Source organism: Ambystoma mexicanum, chromosome 11 (assembly GCF_040938575.1).
Source record: "Ambystoma mexicanum isolate Mex_15411 chromosome 11, UKY_AmexF1_1, whole genome shotgun sequence".
Taxonomy (NCBI): Eukaryota; Metazoa; Chordata; class Amphibia; order Caudata; family Ambystomatidae; genus Ambystoma; species Ambystoma mexicanum.
In genome coordinates, this window is record NC_090934.1 from 960,403,023 (window position 1) to 960,425,134 (window position 22,112).

A 22,112-nucleotide genomic window follows, 5' to 3' on the forward strand; every position below is an offset into this window, starting at 1 on the left:
ATGTAACAGACCGGTTATCCAACACTCTACCTTCAACTGTTTTTAGTATTTAAGACTTAAAATGTTATACACTTGTCTAAGGCTATTAATTGAACATCAGATAATCACAGTGGTCTTATATTAGTGATCCCAAACATCTTCTAATATGGGACAATAAAGCATAATCTTATGGCATACAAGTTAAATGTCAACATGTTATATCATTAGTTAATCAATGAGTTTAAGAGTTCATACTCATGCAAGTAAATGGAGATAGTTTGTATATTTTTAGGAAACTGTGGAGCTTTTTCATGGTATAGAATGTGCCCTCCAACCCAATTGGAAAAGTAGCGGGTATGCCATTTTATATGTAATTTTCTTGCTGTCATTATTTTAGCCAATATTATTGAATATATGAAATACTATGTTTACGGCTGCAATAAATCCAGAAAGGACGGTTTATTTAAATGTCCTTTCATTATACTGACGAATACCTTTATCTAATTTTGCCACTTTCTAGTTCTACTTATGTACTTAGCCCTTGTTGTGTTAGTTTATCGCAACAATATAAATGTCTATCCATTTTACTGTTACCTGCCACAAACTAGCTCAGTGGCTGTGCTCTCTGCTTGTTATTCAACCCAATGCTAGAGTTGTCAATTCTACATGCAAGCTTTGGGTGTCATTTCCACTCAACGACACTTACGGTTGGTGGCAGGACACAACTTAAAACACAGCTTATATCAAATAATGTTTCCCATACCTCCAAATCATTCACTTAAAATTTCTCCTACCTATATAACCTGGATTTTGTTTTGATTTTTCAAGTTTTTATACATATTTGTAATATTATTAAAAATAAGTTAAACAAATACCCTAAATTTGGATGTAAAAAAATATTTGAATATAACATTGTTAATATTTTTCAAAATAATGTTTAAGAATGGTATGAAAATTAGTATTGCTTCTTACCTTTCCTTTCATATAAATCTCTAGCTCTTGTGTTTGGTATGCCACTAGAGCCATATTTAGAGTAAAAGCTCCTCTCATTCCGCCCCAAATAACCACAACAGCAGTGCGCCAAGTAAATCCATATCCAATCCGCCGCAGCCAAAAACTTAGCAGGGCAATAACTATAAGCCTGAGCAAATAAAAAAATACAAAGCATGAGTCATGCAAATCTACAGTTAATAGAAATAGAAATGCTCCAAATACCATTTAAAATTAAGTTCAATGTATGTTACATTTCTCTAAATAACAGTACATATTTCTAAATATCCAGGTGCTTCAGATAATGAACACAATTGCAGAGTAATGTAAAAGGGTCTTATATAGCACCATTCTGCCAATAACGTGGGCCTCGTTTCACATGGCTCTGTAAGAATAGGATGTGTTCGTTGGATAACAGGAAGGTAGATGCAGAAAACTTTGGTGTTGATAGATGCCGGTCAGAAGTACCCGTTACCAGTATGTCAATATGAAAATCTCTGTTTGTGGTTTGTTCCAAACAGGCAGATTAAACATATGGCCACTCCCCGGAGTGTGGAGTGCAAGGTTGGTGATAGAAGATGGTTAGGGTCTGAATTTGTTAAGTACACTAGACCTAAGAGGTCGTCTGCAGGAGTGTCGGAGGTGTAAGGAAAGAAGAATTTAGTAGTGAGAAGTTAGTTGAGGGATGGGGGGGTGGGGTGAGGTTTGTGTCATTTCCTGGCTCTTGGTGGTAGATTTCACTGAGATTAAAGGTGTGGACCAGTACCATGCAGAAGAGGTTTCATGAGACGGCTTGGTTTTCTGCAGAAGGTAGTGACAAGAGTTTCGAAAAATGCTTGTCATCAATTGGCCCATGTTTCTGGTGCACAGTTTTTAGTCAGTTGCTATTATTTTTCTTTTCAAACTTGTTGGTTGAAAAGCTAAGTCTTGGGATGTTTCCTGAAAGTCAGGTGGTTCTCCTTCAGGCTGAGAGGTTTGGGTAGTGTGTTCCACAGTTGTGTGACCAGAACTGAACATAGGATCCTCCTTGCCGTTTCTTGTTGTAGTTGGGGACTAGTACTAGTGAACATTGCTGGACCCAAGTGCTCTAGAATGAGGGTATTGTTGAAACTTACACAAGGAGGAAGGGCCCCCTGCGTGGTATGAATGATGGGCAATGCACAAGGTTTTCAAATACACCAGAAGATTTGACAAGTTAGGAAATTAAGAACATATACATTTTGCATAAAACAATGGACTATTAAGCACTGCTAGTAAGGAAAACATGAATGGGCAATAATAGCAAAAATGCAGATTATCAGTGATTGTAACGCTAGGTGGTTACTGGGTGAACAGAATGGCAATTTGCATTTGATGTGCAGGCCAGCAAGTAGTTTTCCAAACTCTACCATGCAAATGTAAAATAAAGGTATACTATAAACTCACTCTTGTAACATTGTAACGAAAGAGGTGCGGTCCTAGGCAGATTGACTCCACTGTAAGCAATTATTGTGCCTTCTTGCCTTTTCCATTCGGCAAAGACTGACCCATCTTTACACTCCAGCTGCTTGTGCCAGCCCCCTCTCATACCTCCCTCTCATACTTCATTCCCCTTATGATCTTCAACTGGTTGAGGAGGCGAGAGAGAGAGAGAGAGAGAGAGAGAAAGAGAGAAAGAGAGAGAGAGAGAGAGAGAGAGAGAGAGAGAGAGAGAGAGAGAAAACAGGTGGAATGCAGGAAGCAAGCATAGGGTGTTGTGGAGGGAGCTAGAGAGCTAGAGGACCGATAAGCGACTGCCACCCTGCTTTCAATATAAAACATCATAGTGGTGTTGTCAGTGAAGACTCTGTTTTTCCCCTGAGTTGGTGGAGGGTGGATCTGAGAGCGTAATGTATTGCTTGGAGTCCCAGCACATGTGTGTGCATGTTACTCCTTCAAGGACCACCAACCCTTGACATGAAATCGCCGTGGGCCATGGTTTGCAAATGAAGTTCCTTCCAACAGGCTGTCCTCAACATGCCATCAGTCAAGACCTTCTTGAAACTCTGCTATAAAGGGATTCGTGTTGCTCCAGGCCACTGTGATTTTTGCTATCTGGCGCCCAGATATTCGTGAAGTGGTGGTATGTGCAGCCAGAATTTGCAAACCTAAGGAATGCAACATGACAGTATCCTTTAGAGGAATTTGTAAGAGCAAACTTTGGTTATCTGTTTGGCTGCCAGGAGGCGTGTTTTGGACAGGAGGGCCCAGATACTGTCATTCGAAGGGCATGCCCTTGTGATGGTCTTGTCCAACACAGCTCCTAGGTAAACTATTGTTCTGGATGGATGCGTGGATGTTTGTTTGAAATTAATGGGAATCTCAGTAATGTCAGAGTTTCCTGCATTATCACTGTCTCCTGATGTGCTTGCTCCTTTGTTAGGGCTCAGATCAGCCACTCATATAAGTAGGACTAAACGTGCAGTCCCTGCCTTCTTAGGTGAGGCTCTAGTGTGGCTGGCATTTTGCATCGATTTTTTAGGCTAACTTAAGGGGAAAAGGAAGGGCCTTCATTGACAGTGGCAACCTCGCCCACAAACCAAAGATGCCTGTGATTTCGATTGAGTGGAATGTGAAAGTAGGTGTCTTCCAGGTCCAGAGAGGTAGAGAAATGTATTGTGATAAATCTGCAATGTCCTCACTTGTTTCCCTGAGGAGGCCTCCCCCTATATGGCCAGGGGACGGCAGCCACTATCTGATCCTAACCCTGTGTGCGGCTATATGAGGAAGGACCATCTGGGGGAAGGTACGCCTCGGAAGAGTAGCAGGGCATTGTTGGAGGAAATCACATACCCCCTTTCCGGGCTGTTTCCTATGTCCCCCTTGCCTCAATGGCATGTTGTCACATTCCTCCCCAACCTCCTGATAGATCTACTGTTATTACTCTCCAAACTCCCATTAGGGAGAGTACACTGGCAACTGGAACGAGGGAGAGGCAGGGAGTAGTGAGGATCACTTCCAAGGAGGCTCAGTATCCACTTCCTCAAAGCCTTACAGGAAATGATCCCAGAACTACTGACACGAGAAAGAACGAAAGAGCAATGAAGATCACGAGCACCGGGTGACCAACGCAGAGGTCAGGTTGTTGGACAATGATTAAGCAAGCCAGGAAGTTCAAATGTGGGCTGGCTACAGCTGACACTGAGTGGGAGAAAGGAGAGCTGCAGACACCGAACTGCAGCGCCGCCCGTTACCATGCTAAGCACCACGCTGGGGATAAACATGCAGCGGCAAGCTAGGTGAAGACGAATCCAGAACAGGAGAGCAGGAGCCTGGGTACTGGTGGTCCACCGCTGAGAGAGAGAGAGCAGCGGGAACTGTGCACGTGAAAAACACAGCGAGAGTGCAAGGCGTGATGAGGCGCATGAGGGGCCAGTGCGCTGATGCAGGAGAGAGCGACGGAACGCTGAAAGCAACTGGTAAGCCCTGGGAAAGAAGGAGGGTTACCAGGCTTCCAACGTGTGAATGTAGCTTCATAGAAGTAACAGGAAATGAAGGGAACCAAAGTGGGGAGAGGCCAAAAACCAACAGTTACCCTAATGAAAGCAAGTGGGTTACTGGATGGCCTAAGAAAGTAAAGCGCTTATTGAAAACGCAAGGAGAAGTGAACAGCAAAACCATTAAACAAGCAAAAGTAATAGTACAGAAAGTCAATAATGGTTTATTAAACCCCAACCTGAAAGAAAGAGTGAAGTCCTGGCAGACCAGTATACCAGGTGAAGTTAAGCATTTATGTAATCTAGTCCTGGCAGACAAGTATACCAGGTGAAACTAAGTATGGGTGTAATAGAGTCCTGGCACGAAAGTATACCAGGTGACGTTAAGTATATGTGTAGTAAAGTCCTGGCAGCAAAGTATACCAGTCTAGGTATTTGTCACAAAGTCCTGCTAAGAAGATACACTAGGTGAAGAAGAGTTAAGCATTTGTGTAACAAGTGCTGGCAGAAGAGTCTACCAGGTGAGGACAAATATAGACAATTGTAAAGAACTTAAAGGAAAGCCATGCCCATGAAATCATGAACTGTTGAGAACACGCCTAGAAGAAAGGAGAGTCTTTAGGAAGAGACATATCCTTAGGATTTTCTAATAGTAAAGAGGAAGAGAAAGCCTGGGGAAGGGACTCGCTGCCCAAAGAAAAGTGAAAACATGAGGAGAAAGTAAACCTCTTAGAACTTGATTATTCTTTTTGAATTGGTAAGATTGACACAAGTAAACTGGGAAAGGAAGCTGTTCCCTGGAACTGTGAACATTGGTCATTGGAACCTTTTTGTTGGATTTGAACTTGTGTGTTTAACTGGAACATTTGAGCACCTGTGAATACCATGAGACGGTCTCCTTTGCACTGTGGAGTTTATTTAGAGTGTGAGGGCCAGAATAGGATTACGGACACAGGAGATACTTTTGTTTGGACATCTTGACACTGGACAGACTCATTCGTTTTTGGTTGAGGTAGGGAAATTCCTCCAAGAATAGGGCTAGTGGGGTATTTTCCAAACCCCATTTCTTTTAAATAAAGGTTTGTAACCACAAACATGACTCTGCGTTCAGTCTTCAATATGCGGGAACTGCACATAGAACCAAGGAAATGTCCATCCAGAAGCTACCCTAGGACTTTTGGCAACATGATGAACTGAAAGGAAAGGATTGTGACCTGAGAAATGTGTTGAGGAACCAGAGATCCACAGTGGGTCCCCAGCACCCTCACATTTTTCAGATTCAGATCAGGAAGTCTCTGAAATACACGCCTTGATTTTTTCATGAAGCCGGGACCAATTTTACTGCCCCCTTGACTAAGAGCTCTTTGATCTCCTTCTGGAGGAGATCAAGGTGGTCTTCCCTTATGCCCACTGGAAGTGTTTTCAGGGCCCTTTTGCATAGAAGGCAAGACATGGCCAGATTACAGCTGCAAAAAAAGAAAACCAGGAAACGGGCATTCTCAATCCACATCAGACTGACACCCACTGTATTGCAATTCAGAAAGGAGCTGAACACCTTACTCTTCTACAAGCACCTTCTTCAAGCAGTGTAGACACCCTCTGGGCCGAGGAGCATTGTTGCCAAGAGACGCTTTTATTCAGAATATGGTTTTGTAAGTATTTCAGATTAAATTTTTTTTTTTTTTTTATTGTGTCTGTCTCTGGTAACTGTTCTTGATCTGTTCAAAAAAGCACTTCTAAACAAAATCTCTTGTCAGGGGACAGCCTGCTGTCAAAATAGATGTATGCCCACCATGCAAGATGTTGTAGGCGTAAATCAAAGTATAGGGAGACAATATTCTTGTATTAATGATTCTTGAAGGAACATAAAAGGTCTGTGCACAATTCAAACCCGTTGAACAAGCTTGCACTCCTCCTGCAAGTCTCACCATGTGTTCTAACTAGGAGAAAAGTGTTAGTACAGGGCCGATGGCAGAGAGTACTCTACGGGTGCCAGAAAGTGACTGTGTGCAGAGTTTGTTGTGTGTCGAACCGTCCTCAACTCGATTAATCTGTGCAGCCATTATCTTTGGGGAAAACGGAGTCGGGTAGATCAAAACAAGTGCTACTTACCCCTTTGGGAAGTCCAGCTTATTTTATATGTTAATGTTAAAGGATTTATGTATCGCGCACTATGACCACAGAGTGGTTCCCTGGAGGATCTGAAGGAAAAGGGGGTAGGTTAAAGCGTGTTAGTAGGACAACGTTTGGAGAGGAGCAAGGGAGCTGTGCAGCTTCAGTACGGTTAACACTGTTCGCTGAGCTTTTTGGTGTGGTATACGGTCCGAGTCCATTGTTTGCTGTTGTCTGAGGGTCTGTGTGGTGTGTTTGTTGTCATGGTGTGGTGAAGAGTGTGCAGGTTGCTGCGGTTTAAGAGGTATGGTTATGTTTAGTTAGGGTGTGAGAGGTGTGTGAAGAGGGGTGAGGTTTTTAGACGTTTTTGTAGGGTTGGTTAGTAGCATTGGTGTCCCGAGAAAATATATATACTGAACCTATATTATATACAAAACCTAACTGCCAACGACTTTTTGATAAATTACACTATTTTACACGTGGCCATATCACTAAACAATTTCCAGAAGAAAGTACATTTAATCTGGTACGATTAAGCCAGTAAAAGGTGTTCTGAGTCCAAGAGCAGAGCTCTAAAAGCCACAGAAGGGAAACTCCAAGAGCTGAAAGTAGGACAAGCAAATTTGGCTGTCCTAAAGAATAGAAAAGGTTACCCGCTTAATCCAGCCCTTTAAGGGGCACCCCCGCCAAAGGAAACTTTAGAGGACATTTTAAAATCTCATAATCCTGCTATATTGAATCTTGCACCTGATTAGGCACCAGAGCATTCCTGAGCAACTGTATCTGCCCCTTTTATCCACTGGGTGGGTGGATTCAATTCCAGATTCCAGATTCATCCCTCAGTGAACTGCTAATATATAGTCAACCTACACATATACAGTCACTCGGTTGCTCTACATGATTATCAGCCATTGATGTGCTGCGTGACAGATAGGCGATTTCTAATATTTTGAAGGCTTCATCCAAAGCATCTGCAACATTATAGGCTCCAATAGACTCCCTCAAACTGACGCTGCAGCATACCTTTGATACAGTTACCTGAGGCAGGAAATTCACTGGTGACTGTGTACACACTTTGGATCTCAGTGATCTATTTAATGTGATGCATGGGGAGGAAGGCTATCTTGGAAACCAGACAACAAAGCGCAACACAGGCTCGAATCTTGATCCGTGCTTAGAAACCACATGCTGGATATGTACATGTAACTTTTCTCTTGTATGTTTTATTCTCAAAATGATAAATAAAATGATTAAAAAAAACAAAAACAAAAAAAGAAACCACATGCTGGTATTAAGCGCATTATAAAAGAACAATTATAATTATATAATACACAGGTTTCCTAAAAAAGAGTTCCAGGTTATCATTCACTTACAATCCTGCCTGTTGCGATCTCAATCAACTGTTGAGAACTACCCTTCCTCCACAAATATTCACTTTATTAAAGCAAATTGGCCATTTTAAAAACCCCATAGTGATGCATTAAAAGACTTTACAGACAGGCTGCTCCACACTATACTAGAAATCTGCCACAAGAAAAAAGTCTTGACTAACATCAATGTATGTTAGGGTGAATTCTCATTTTATGGCTAATTTCCCTTACCTATAGAATCCCCCAGCAGCTTTGCTGGATTTGAAGTGTTTGTTTTTTTTCTCCTGCTAAGAGTGTGACTCTTTTTCCCACTCTTAGGCATTTTGCTATGTGTGCTCTAGGCTATTTTTTGTGTTTAATGTCTATGGGGTTTTCTCACCCTCATAGGAACCATCTTTATCCACATGTGTTACACAGCACCCTCAGTGAAGTGACACAGGGGTGTCATAGTGACCCCGCAAACATAGACTCCATACCCTGGGACTGACTACTGTCTCCCAGGGCATGTAAAGTCCCCAATGACTTTACTAGTCAATCGTTATGAACTAAACCAGTACAACCCATCTTACTATGGAGGTACTGGGAAGGGTTAATAGTTTTTCCCTGGTGTTCATTTTCAAGAGGGTACCGTACAGTTCCTCTCTCAAATGTTTCAGGCTGGTGGCAGTGGTTACTACCGTAAATATTCGACCGCAAATATTTCCCTATGGGATTTTCCCATTGTTCGAGGCGACATTTTCTGACAGCCTCTAACATGCCGCCGGTTTATTTTAATATTAACTTTACTCTGGTAGGTTTTATTTGCCAGAACTTTAATATAACTTCTTTCTCGTGTCTTTCTCTAAACTCTTAAACCAGGTTGGTGATCCTTTGTTCGTCCTTTTGGCGGGCTTCTGCCAAGAAGCCCTCCTTTCGGCGCCACTGAGTATGGGTTGGGTCCATTGTGTGGGAGGGGAAGTAGGACCCCTGGACAGGGTTGCCTCAGCAACCCAGGTCGCACTCTGTCCTGATAGGCTGGAGGGTCTCCCACCAAGATGACAACTCCACTGTGTGAGTGACAGCTAGGCTGTATGAATGGGAATCTTTTTGCTTAAAAGCAGGGTCCTGAGGACTGGAATAGCAAGACGTCGCCACTGGAACTAAGAAGCCGAAGAGGAGAGAAGCCAAAGACACCTGCAACGACAACCACCGGTGAAGCCCTGCTGCAGCGTCTCACCACTTTTCTAAACACGACGAGAGAAGAACTTCATCTGCAAGAGCCTGCTTCCTTTGAGCTTGTGGGGACAACCAGTTTGCCAATCGCCTTCCTGGACCTGCCCTGGTCGAATCGCTAGTACCCTGTACTTGGAGACCGGATAGCCAGGCACCCGTCCACCCGGACCGCGATTTAAAGGAGTGTATCTTTTATTCGTCGGGCAGCACCGCGGCTGGTTTCATTCATGGGTAGTGCAGTAACTCGAACCTTCCTCCACGACGAGAGCCTCTCTTCCTCTGCTGGATCCCCCGAACTGCAGGAACTACCAGGAACAACCGCCACCGCAGGAGCCACTTCTTCATATTAAGGTACATTGTTCCGCCAGGCCGCCCTTTTCGTGTGGTAGTGCTAAAGGTGTTTTAAATTCTTTACCTACCTGTTGGGTTGGCCGCCCCTATCTTCTAAACATTGTCTTTCACCTTCTGCATCCACCTTTTCAAAATCGTTAACCAAAGACTTGACTGCAGCTACAAGAACATTTTGCTCCTGGGCCCTTTGTCCTGTACCCTTGACTTTGGCACAGGCCTATTGACTCTGGCTAAAGTTGTTAGAACTGTCTTCTCTAGATTGCTTCTCAACTAGAACTGTGTTGGTGCACCTACTTCTTATAACCACCTTTTCCTTCCCACTTTTTAAACTTGTGAAGTGCCATTTTGCTTGGTTTTCATTTAAGTATTCTCTATGCTAAAGTACTGCCTTGCCTACACTTGTTCACAAAATTATGGGAACTGTTGCTAGGGTGTGTAAGAAGATATTCCTGTATAACTTGTACTTTCCCTCCCTTGTGAGAAATTGCTAGAGTGCCATTTGTGTTTGGTTTTCACTGTGCCGATTTGCTCAGTTTTCACTCTTGCTCAAACTTGTCTACAATTTAACTAGGGAGTTGTGTATACTTTTCTTGACTGATTTTAACTTGCTTTATTAACTGTGATTAATGTGTTGAACTAGAAGTGTGTAAAATAAATACATATATTCTTTTTAATACAAAGCTTTGGTCAGTGTTTCCTTGTGTCATAGCACTGTAGCCCTATTGTATAAACCCTGAATACTGCTCATCTCCCTCTTGAGATAAGTCTGACTGCTTAGCAACAGCTACCAACTAAATCTTTGTGACTGATATCAAAGGGGATTTATTGCTCATACCTGTAGTCTTAATCTTCTGTAGTGCTCCCTATGGAACTGCACAGGATGCTGCCTAACAATGTAATCCAACAAAGCAAAGGGGAGAATCTGGCCAGTTTTCCACAGAGATTAAAACTTTGTTTTTATCCGTTTTCAGGGATCACAAATGCCGTGACTACTGCACCACAAGCTATGTGTTCTGCATTTAAAATGGGGCTGCAGCCCTAGATAGCTGATGGAATTAAGGAAGTACTCATTAACTGGGAATTAATTAATATGTTACAACGTGCTGGACCGGGATTCGAACCTGTGTTGCTCTGCATTGTCTTGTTTGCAAGACAAGCATGTTGTCCCTGAGCTATCATCCTGGACTGATGAGGAGGCAAGAACTTGACTGTACTGTTAGGTGGGCAGCATTTCCATAAAAAGGCAAAGAGACAGAAAAAAACACAAAGGATAGTTTAATGTCATTACAAATCCAGCAGAGCCAGCCCTTGCCAGGAAGGCCGGGGCACTGACCAAGTGCATGTTTCAGAGGAACAGGACGTGGCAGAGGGAGAGTAGGAGCTCGGAGTAAGCAGACAAGGAATTTGTATACTGATCAATGTAATTATTGCAAAGAGTTTGGACATTGGAAATCTGAGTGCCTGAATCGACCAGCTCAGCAATCAGAGCGACCAACACAGCTCCCTCATTCCTTTTCCAAGACATTTCCACCACCTACTACATTTAATACATAGTAGGACAGCCAGGGGGCCACTAATAGGTTTACACAACTGATACCGCTAGATCCTACTGTTCCTTATGTTAACTGTGCATTCTAGCGGAAATAATGTTTCCTGTTTTGTTAATACTATAAATAAATACATAAAATAATTAAATGTGTTAATACTGGAGAATCAGGCTCAACTTTGAGAGCCTCCACATGTCCCCTGTTCAAATCAAATGGTAAATGCAGTAGGTATCGTGGGTCAACCAATACCCCATTCTGTTATACGACATACGTCTGTCACTTTGGGTCCTCTCAGTGAGGATCATGCTTTTATATTGAGCCCTATTAGGATTGGATTTATTGTGTAAAATGGATTGTGAATCTATCGTTCCCCTGAATGTATTTATTGGGATGTACATATATTTAGAGAATTCGAATCTTTTGTTGTGTTGCAAGAGTTTCCAAATTTGGAAAAGGAGCTGTAGAATGACGCTCCTTCATTGCAACAGTAACTGTAGGACCAAGTTCCCACGCAATTGTGGTCAATGCACGCAAGCAAAGCAGGAAGAAAATATATGGGACCCAGTGCATATTACTCTGAACCCAGACAACCTCTTCCGTGCATCCCACTGCACGCCATTTCAAAAGAAGTGGAAAAGGGTATAAAACATGTTCTTGAGCCATTACTGATGCAAACAATTATTGTGCCTTAACCTAGTACCTGTAATGCTCGAATTTGCTCATCAGGAAGCCTGGCAAAGAGCATATCAATTTGTACACGATCTCTTTGCTGTTGAATGCAGCAGATCTGACTGCTTTCCCTGTTCATAATCCTGCAACTATTTTATCCCGCATCGTTGCCACTGCAACACACTTCTCAATTTTGGATCCAAGTTTTGGATTCTTTTCTATACCGGTCTCCTGCCACCCGTATCAATATTTGTTGACTTTAAGAAATCTATAGTATATTGTTACTTGTTTACCCCAGTGGAACCCCAGGAGTATGTGTAAAGTCTAAGACTATTTTCCCAGATTTTAAAACGAGATCTTGAGTTGCTGGTTTTCAATGGGTGGTCCATCTTGTTTCAGTATGTTGACCACCGCCTATTGGCGTCTCATTCATTAAAAGCTTCTGAATAAGATTCTTTCTGTCTATTGACGGTCGCCTGCTCTGAAAGGGTACAAAGCCTCTAAAGAAAAGCTTCAATTATGACAACCTGAGTGCATTATGTTGGTCACAATGTCTTTGCTGGGGAGAGACGTCTGTCGAAAGAGTGCATTTATGTGATTTTGCAAGCACTCAGACCCCAAACTCAAAAGCAAACGAGATGATTTCTTGGAAAGGCTGGCTATTGTCTCAAGTGAATAATGGGCTATGCTTCAATGATCAAACGCCAATAGAACCTTACCCATGATCCCATCCCTGAAACCCTTGCATTGTCATCTGAAGCTGAAAAGGCTTTAGTCAAAATTAAGCAAGAATTGTCAAAAGGTCCCAGCCTTAGGCCTACTGGATTATCAGATTCCTTTATTCTGTTTTTTCATTGAACATGAAGGCTTTGCCCTGGGTGTATAGAATCAAGTGCATGGTGACAAGTACTCTCAAATAGCCTATTAAGTGCTGCACTAGTTCGTGTAGTTGCAGGTTTACCATTATGTTTATGTGATGTAGCAGCAACTGCATTATTAGGAGAGAAAGCAGACCCCTTGTTTCTGGTGCACCTGGCCACAGTGCCTCATGCTGTGTGAACGTGAATCCCGAAAGGCAAGACCCAGCACATTTTGAATTTATGTTCAACCAAATATGAGAAGCTTCTCATCTCTGCAGAGACAGTAACAGCCAACCGCTATTCTATGCTTAACCCTGCCTCTCTGCTTCTGACTCCCTCATATGGAGAGCCCCATGATTGTTTAGCATTGACCAAAAACTTCATCAAACCCAGAACTGAATTAAAGGATGTACCTCTGCATAACTCTGATATTGATCCGTTTGCTGATGAATCTTGTTCACATAATAATCTGGGCATAGTTTTGGCAGGGCATGCAATTTGCACACCATATGAGATTTTGGAGGTATATTAGTTGCTAAATGTTCATTTTGCTCAAGTTGCTGAATTAGTTGCTCTTACCTATGCTTGTATGCTGTCTAGAGGGAAATCCACCACAATCTATACCACTATGCCCATGGCGTGGTTCACGTCTCTGGCATATTGTGGAAGCAACATGGATATTTGGCATCAGTAAGTACTGTTTTTGTAAATGTTGTGTACTTTTCAGGCTTTGTTAAAAGCTCTTTTGTTACCTATACCACTGGCAATTGTGAAGTGCAAGGGGAACGATGTGTCCCATTCAGTGGTAGCAGACGATACTTCTCTTGCAGACAAATCAGTGCGAACTCCGATGCTAGAAGTCACCCTGGCTCCTAACTGTGTCCCAATCTGTATTTCAGAGGAACAAACACTGTTTGCAACTCCAGTAGCGTTGCTGGATCCTGTCCTTCACTTAGACTGGGAGACTATTTGCGAGTGCATCTGAGAAAGTCGACACTACAGCCAAGGTGGCCAGGACACTTTCAAGTCGTTCTTACCATGCAGGCAGTTGTCAAGTGTGCAGGGCATCCTAAGTGGGTCCATACCTCCAACGGCAGAGAAATAGAGCCCCACAGCTGAAGCAGCAGCATTAACAGCAACAGTAGAAGAATTCCATACTCCGATTGATTCTGGAAAGAGTATGGCAGCAGGATCATCAGAACCCAAATCAGCTCCTGTATACAGCACTTCTGAGATAACAGTCACGTCTGCAGTGTTTGTTCAGAATAACATTTCTAGTGCAACGCTGGCTGCGCAGATGAATCCAATAGGTGATGCACTCTCATCAACCTTTCCCCTTGGCTCTTTAACATCTATCTTGCTCTGCTTGCACACCTAATTTCCACTTTCTCCCCTTACTTCCAGTGTTATGAAGATAACATACAACTCTTCTTCAAACTTCCCTCTGATCCTCTCCTTACTTTCTCCATCATTCCTGACTGCCTATCTGCCATCCAGTCCTGGTGTGCCTCCAGCGATCTCTGCCTCAACATCAGCAAGACTGAGATCCTTCCCATTGGGAATCCTGCTCCCTTTCCTCCCTACACTCTGGCCACCCTCTATGTGCCCTCCCACCACTTCTCCCTCATCTGAAGTCAGAAAACTCTGAGTAATCTTCGACTCCTCTTTATCCTTCCACCGTCATATCCAGGACTTGCCAAGAAGGCCCACTTTCAACTCCACCTCCTCAAGGGAATCCTTCCTTTCATCACGTTCCTCCAGAACCTCAATGTCTCTACAGCTCTGGTACTGTCTAAGATGGATTACTGCAACAGCATCTTCCTTAATCTACCCTCTTTCTCTCTAGGTCCCCTCCAGTTCATCCAGAATAGGGCTGCAGGTCTTATCCTTGGCCTCAAGCCCAGCGACCATATCTCTCCAGCCCTAAATTTTCTCCACTGGCTCCTGGTTACTGCAAGGATCAAATTCAAATCCCTCTGCACCATCCATAAGGTTGTCTGGTGCCACGCTACCTACAACTGGCTCTCACCAAATACTCTCCCTCCAGATCTTTACGCTCCTCCGGTGCCAACACTCTGCATGTCAAATGCCTCTCTAAAAAGCAAGCTGGCGGACAATATCTTTCCTCGGATGGCAACCTCCTCTGGAACAGCCTTCCCCTTCCTCTCCATCTTAAGACGGATCGCCTCAAATTTCGGAAGCTCTTCAAGACTTTCCTTTTCACCTCCTCCTTCACCCTCTCCCTCCCTTGCTAAACCCCACAGTCGCTGAGATTGGTCACTAGGGCCCTTATTTGTCCTTCTGGGTCCTGCCCCTGACCCCCAATCGCCTTCAGCCTCCGCCCAGTCCCAGCACTTGCCTTTGGGCACCCACTGGCCTATACTATCTCACAGGCCTGCACAGTTCACCACTCTTACCAATTGATCACCACGTCTTTTCTTTCTCTTGATTGCTATTCTATTTGCCTTTCAATTGCATGTTCCCTCCCCTTGCCCTGTGGGCGCTTTGAAACACAATTTATTTGATGTATAAGCACCTTACAAATGCACAACAAATAAATCCATTCCAATCTTCCAGTGATACCTCCTGGTGGCAGCTACTCTTTCCTGTTTGTACTGTTGTCCTTCTTACTTCTAGCACTATATTCAATATAAAGGCTTTTCGAGAACTTATGAGAACTGATCAGACTATGAACTGCATTTGGCACCCGGCATCAGGAGGTTTTTCAGCTGAAGTAATGTGTTAATGACTAAGCTCAAAAAGAATCACAAATCCTTTCTAGTGATGTCTTTTATCTTACCAGTTGATCCCTTTAACTCAACAAGCCTTGAATCTCAGAGTCATAATGCACATCCTACACTGAAAGCAAAAATTATTTCCTGCATGCTACATGGAGCATGTCAGGCCCTCGATGTGTCTTCAGCTGGAGGGGCTCTGAGGCCTTGCTCCCACCATCAGCAGATGCTGCATTCAGGTAAGGCCTGCTGGGTTTGAGGCCACTACAACCATCTTTACTACTACTGCGACTAGGAACTGAAATCCCTTTTAAAAATGGGCTGCCTTTGCCGTGTTTTGTTTCACACAGGACGGCAACCCTGATTGCCTGCCTCTGCATCCATGCGACTGGATGCCTGGATCCATGTAATGCTCCACCTATGGGAGCCGGCAGGCAGGCGAAGCCGGCCCCCACTAAGGCACAACACTAAGGTCTTCTCCTGTCTGGCCGGTGTGCCGGCCGTATACCTTTCATTTATCGAGCCGATTCCTGATCACACACACACACACCAAGGCTCTCTCACTTCATACCACCAAGTATGATTTTGCGGGTAAGCACGGTTGCCAACAAATTGTTGAATTATTTGCCCTTACTTTGCCAGCATTATTGTGCAGTATTCCTCTAAGTTCTACTTTTGCAGGCAGGAGGCTGGGACTTCTTGACCATCATACTCTTCACCTGCTTACATTCAGGCCTCCACCTGTGATACGCTGCCTGCTTATTGACCTAGGGGATAACCTGTATTCAACTTCTACAATCTATGACTTACATCTATGAGCTTCCTATGATCCTCTAGCACCAAACTTTGTTCCTCCAATGCAGCACCACATGCTGAGGCCCTAACAAGACTGTTCACTTTTTGACTCTACCTATAACATAGGTTGCATGCCTGATGTAGCCCCCTGCACTATGTGGTGAGGCTTTCCCAGACTGTAAACCTACCTGATTTTGTCCTCCGCACATCTGTATTTCAGATGCAGCCCCTGAACCATGTGGCTTGGCTTTCCAATCTTGTGCTCCCATCCTAATGTTGCATTTTACCCATTTGTACCTGCATATTGTTGTAGTCCCCATAACCATGAGGTGAGGCAGGCCAATTTTGCATTTAACCTTTTTTTTTCCTGCACCATTTGATATAGCCCCCTGCACCATAGGGTACAGCTGTCCATTGTTGCATTTTACCTACTGTACCTGCATACTTCATGTAGCCCCCTTCACCATAGGGTGAAGCTGTCCATTGTTGGATTCTACCTACTGTACCTGCATACTTGATGTAGCCCCCTTCACCATAGGATGAGGCTGTCCATTGTTGGATTCTACCTACTGTACCTGCATACTTGATGTGGCCCCTTCACCATAGGATGAGGCTTTCCCAAATTGTGCCCCTATTCCAATGCCATTTCTTAATTTCCAGCCTTGTGTTGTATTTGATCCTGTTCACTTGCACTTAATGTACCCTTTTCTCCCCTCCCGCCTGATCACTACTCCTTCCACCCCATCCTTACACTTCCCCTCCTCCCCCTGCTTTTTTGTTACTGCACTTGCACGCTCCGAATTGTCTTTAGACCTAGTAAGAAGGTTATTGTTTGTCGTCTTCCCCCTGTTCATCCCTAACCTACACTTCCCCTCCTTCTCCCCTCACTTCTGTTCAGCAATTGCACGATTTGAATGTCTCAAGACCAAGTAGAAACGTTATTGCTGATTTTTTTCTTCCCTGTCCCCCCCGCCTCCTCCACGTCTTGATGCGCCTTGAAACACCATTTTGAGGTATAGGCACATTATAAATACCCAAAAAATACATCAAATAAAATGGAAATACAGATGAATCCAAAATATTTCAGACTGATGAGTCTGTGCCCATCTCCCGCATGACCTAGCATCAGGTTTTCTTGTGCTCCACCTCCCTTTGAATTAGGGGACATATTCAATACTTTGAGACTGGTTTTCAGATCTAATAGCCCTGTCCTGGTCATTGCTTACCGATGGATTTCTCAGACCCTCCGAATTTTCCTCATACAGATCAGCTTCAGAAGAAACCTGCTGCATTAGCAGATGGCGATCCTCTCTATTCACTAGCACTAGTGTAATTATTAACAATGTTATTTCACTTTTGAAAAAGGATTCACATTTGTTAACTCTGGTTATGCTATCTATCTATTCTCCCCCCATGCCCGCAATCTTGGCCTACACTTCGACTCTAACCTCTCCTTCACTCACCACATCTCTCTTACCTCCCGTGCCTGTTGCTTCCACCTCTATAACATTCGCAAAATCTGACCCTTCCTTACCTTTCACGCCACTAAACTCTTAATTTCCTCTTTAATCTTCTCTAGACTTTTCTATTGCTCTGCTCTCCTTTTCGGTCTCCCTTCCTCTCATCTAACCACCTTAAATCTATCTACTACTCTGCCATCCGTTCTCTCTGCCTTCCCTCTCCTCACGATTCCATCTTCTCTTCACTCATCTCACTGGGCTGGCTCTCCTTTCATTCCCAACTCAAATTCAACTTCCTCTGTCTTGTCTTTAAATCTCTCTATGGTCTTGCTCCACCCTACCTTTCCTCCCTCCTCTCTTTCTACTCTCCTTCTCGCCCACTTCGCTCTGCTGATCATTTCCTGCTCTCTGTTCCACCTCCACGCTGCGTTCCATCCCGCTTCCGTTCCTTCCAACTTCTTGCCCCTTTTCACTGGAACCATCTCCCTCTCCCTATCTGATCCACCACCTCTTACTCCTCCTTACATACTTCTTTAAAATCTTACCTTCTTCAATCTCCAACCTGACACCTCTCTACTGTTCTCTCTCACAACTATCCTGTACTGCACAAGTTCACTCATATTTCTCATGGTAAATTGTTCTTTATATTGTTATTGGTTATTTGATTCATGACTCGTTATGTATTGCTTGTAATGTATCCACTGTTGCTTATGTAAAGCGCTTTGGCTTAAAGCGCTATATATAATTTAATAAATACAAAATACAAATATCATAGAATTTATTTTATGTGTGGGACTACAACTTATAGCTGGCTGGTTACATATGGACTGGAGTAGGAGTTGTGTTGCCTGCTATCAGACACTACTCTAAGCTGCAGTCAACTCCAAGAAATAAATGAGTCTCCAGTTGCGAAACTTGCACTGATAGCATGGGATGCAAAATGCCTGGATTGGGTGTTAAGGTAAATCGTGATAAGATCCTGAATTTGTCCCTGTTGCTGGAGAAAGTGGTAAATTACACCTCAATGGCCATTTCACTGTTTGCCTATGAGTAGGTAGCTAAACGTACTATGGTGCTGCAAAACCGAATGGCCTTAGACACTATTCTATCCTCAAAAGGAGGTGTTTGTGCTCTTGTGGAATTGGAATTCTGTACATTTACCCCAAATTATGATAATAATCTCACTGATATTGTTAGAAAGTATGTTGCTATACTGCACAGTCAATCAACGTTTATTCGGTATATACCATTAACATCATAAAAACAAATAAATACATACTATAAAATTACACTTATAAATACTGTCCTATCAAAAAGTTCACAAATGCCCCCCCAAAGATTCTTTCACATGCGATACAATATCAAACATAACATTCTCATCTATCGAGTTCATTATGAAAAACACAGCCTGTGTGCAGTTTCTAATACTATTTAAAAAAATGTGGTCTTAACCATTTTCTTCTTGGTCCAATATTAAATGTATATACCAAAAGGAAATGTAAAAGGTTCCCGGGCATTCCCATCCCACATGGACATTTACTCTCCACACCTAACCATGGCGTCCTGGTAGGCACCGGGAAGACGTTCAACCTGATCATTAAAATAATTCTCCTGCACTCGTAAGAGTTTACCTTTAATACGATTTTGGGGGTCTGTACAGCAAAGCTTTCGCTAAACACTTTGATTGACGGGAGCCTTAACATATGCTCCTGAGTATAATCCCATTGCTGTTTATCAGAACATTCTAAAACCAGCCTTCTCCTTTTGCCCTTTCGACAATATGCGTATTTGCTCTATTACGCAACCCACATTTTTTCGAACAGAGCCACCCCCTCAGAGAGCCTCTGATATTTGCCCTTTAGAGTACAACTAAACATTTGCATTAACACATTCTTTACATTGGGGTTCATAAAAGCATCAAGGTTTACTTTCAGGAAGAACTGAACGAATCGATTACGTACCTGTCGTCCCATTATAGGTACCCCTAGCCAGTGGCGCCCACAGAAATGTTTTATAGGGGTGGCCTGATGAGGCCAAAGGAAATCTTGGGGTGGCACACCAAAACAAACACATAACTGAATTTCAGGAAATCTATTATGCCGATGCAGCATATAGTCCAGTTGAAAACTATGTATATATGAGAGTTAAGAAATTGCATATTGATATAATTCCATTGATTATTTAACTGTTAACTAATTTATGTACCGGATGCGCACACACTAATACCAGTACGGTTCACATTTTGAGTTTCACAATCCTGCTTGTGCTATGTAAGGAATATGTGATGTGTATATGCATGTTGAGCAATTTATTGTTCTTCAAATAGAATAGTTGTTCAACTTTGACTTGAAAAGTCAAATATACAGTTTTAAATTAAAGGAGCACATTGATTGTAAGGGACCAAACATTTACTGAGAACCCGCCTACCACCTGCACCTGCCACCTTGCTGGCTGCACTACCTTTTGTATTGTTGTACCCCTTGCTCAGCCCTTTCCACTTTTCCCATCTCCCTTGCACTTCCACCCCTACGCTCCACCCTGCACTTGCGCGTACTCAGTGTCAGTGGGCCTAGTAAGATCGTTGTTTTGTCTTCCCTTGTTCCCCTCCCTTGCCTTGTCGCGCTCGGAAACACTTGTGTATGAGCGCGATACAGCTAAAATATCATATACCATATCATAGCCAGAGAATCCTCTAAATCCTCACTCACAAGTTTTTAATTGCCAACATGCCTATCAAATATGGTGCACTCAGCAGGGTTTGACTTATGTAGAAATAGAATACTAGATGTATCTTGTCTTTGGACTGCATTTATGATGGGAATACACCCAGTACATTTTATGCATTGGTCTCCACAAAGGAATCTTAGGGAAGACAGGTTGATGGTAAAATGAGGGTCTACCAAAAGGCTTATTTTCAGTTTCTGAAATGGCAGTTCTTCTGTCATCCCCAATTTAGTTTTAAGAATGTTACTTGTAAATTTGAGCAACACATCTTTCCTTTATTATTTTCTGTTTCACTGAGAACACAACCTAGGTAAAGTCACCACCTGTCAGTGTGCATAAAAAACCCAGGCAATTTAAAAGTTAGACTTTCTTAGGAATACTCTTGTTCTTCAGACTGTATCTCCAGACACACTCTGCTTACCTCTCAGCTCTGAAGTGCTTGCTTCTTGCCTGCCTGGTGGAATCATCTCTCAGCGTTGCAGCCCAGGTCTCCTTTGCATGCAGTACCACTGACAGCCTTGGGCACACCACATGAGTTTCTCTTTACCTCCCTGACCCGCACTTGTGATAACCTGGTTCTCTGCCGTGTGGGCACAATACACCAGCGTGGGAGGAGCCTCGGCTAGGTGAGACTACTGTTGCAGTAAGGGGTCCAGTATAAATACATAATACATTATAATTTCCATAATGCAGTGGATTCCCTTCCACAGCTCTCTAATGATGTTCCTGTTTCACTTTGGGCTTGAAGAGATGCGATTGCCTTTCCACTGGCGCTTTGACTCCATGCATTGCCAGTGAATGGTGGCGTTACATTTAAGATGGCTTGCTTTAATTTTAATGGCTCTGGGATATATCTGCAGTGAAATGCAGCTGTATAACTGGCCTGGCCCTGGGTAGCAAGGTCATGGGAATGCACCTCTGCTAGCTTGCCAGCAGTGTGGCTTATGGGCTCCCCTTAAAATGATGAGATCCGTAGTGTGGAGGTGAGGCTGGCTGTGGGCTACCTGCATCGGTTCCTGCATGGCCCCTGCTGCTGCTGTCTGCCGGGCCGTCTTTCTTAGGTGCGTGCAAAGAAATGCACCACTCTGCGGATAGGGGAACGCACACTTCTGGCTCACTCCCCTGTCCTGGGCTCACATTTGGGGACCAGCCCAGGCAAGCCAACGGCACCTGGAGCTGGCCAATTAGAGGACGCGTCCCACCGCCCCTACATCCATACACAGGAGTGCTGTCTCTCCCCTGCTTAGCCGCTTGCAGGACCGCCTGTAATTTGAGCTTGGCAGCCTTGAGGTAATTCAATTTAGGCTTCAGCTTAAAGCAAGGAAGGGAAATAAAGTGCAACATTTCTCACCAGAGCCAAAAGGCAAAAAACAGAAGGAGTTGACTGAGCCACTCACAGGATAGGCTCTGTTGTAGCCGAGAAAACAGAAGTGACGGTGGGGGTGCTGACTGTGTGTGCACCAGCACCGCAGACATAGATGGGTGCAGGGTAACTGCTGTGCCTCTGGGAGCTGGTCAAAACATCTATTGTGTGGTCTGCTGCTCTGGACATGGTGCCTGCACGCTGCTACATGGGTGTGACGTCTGCCAACCCCAGAGAAACAGACAGAGGCAACCTGGAGCCACTCGGCACTGCCCAACATATGGGCCACACACACGCATTGAATACAGTGGGACACACATTGCAACGACTCCCGCCCTGCAGGCTATATGTTCTTGGCATACATGTTTTATGCCTTAATTCATTCTCTTGCCCCAGACCATCAAAGGTTGTGGGACACAGCAAAAAAGGAAAAAATAAATCCTTTTTTTCGCACTGAACTGGGCATGTCCATGCACAGTTCAGTGCGAAA

At 43.6% G+C, this 22,112-nt stretch overlaps 1 protein-coding gene across 1 annotated transcript in view; it reads right to left on the reverse strand.

The window, feature by feature from the left end:
- The window catches only part of LOC138505085 (sperm-specific sodium:proton exchanger-like), a 3,031,181-nt gene that overhangs the window by 1,512,274 nt on the left and 1,496,795 nt on the right, over positions 1-22,112 (reverse strand). Inside the window, exon 9 of the mRNA XM_069625402.1 lies at positions 952-1,120. Within this exon, the coding sequence (XP_069481503.1) occupies positions 952-1,120 (169 nt within the window). The remainder of the gene's footprint in view (positions 1-951; positions 1,121-22,112) is intronic.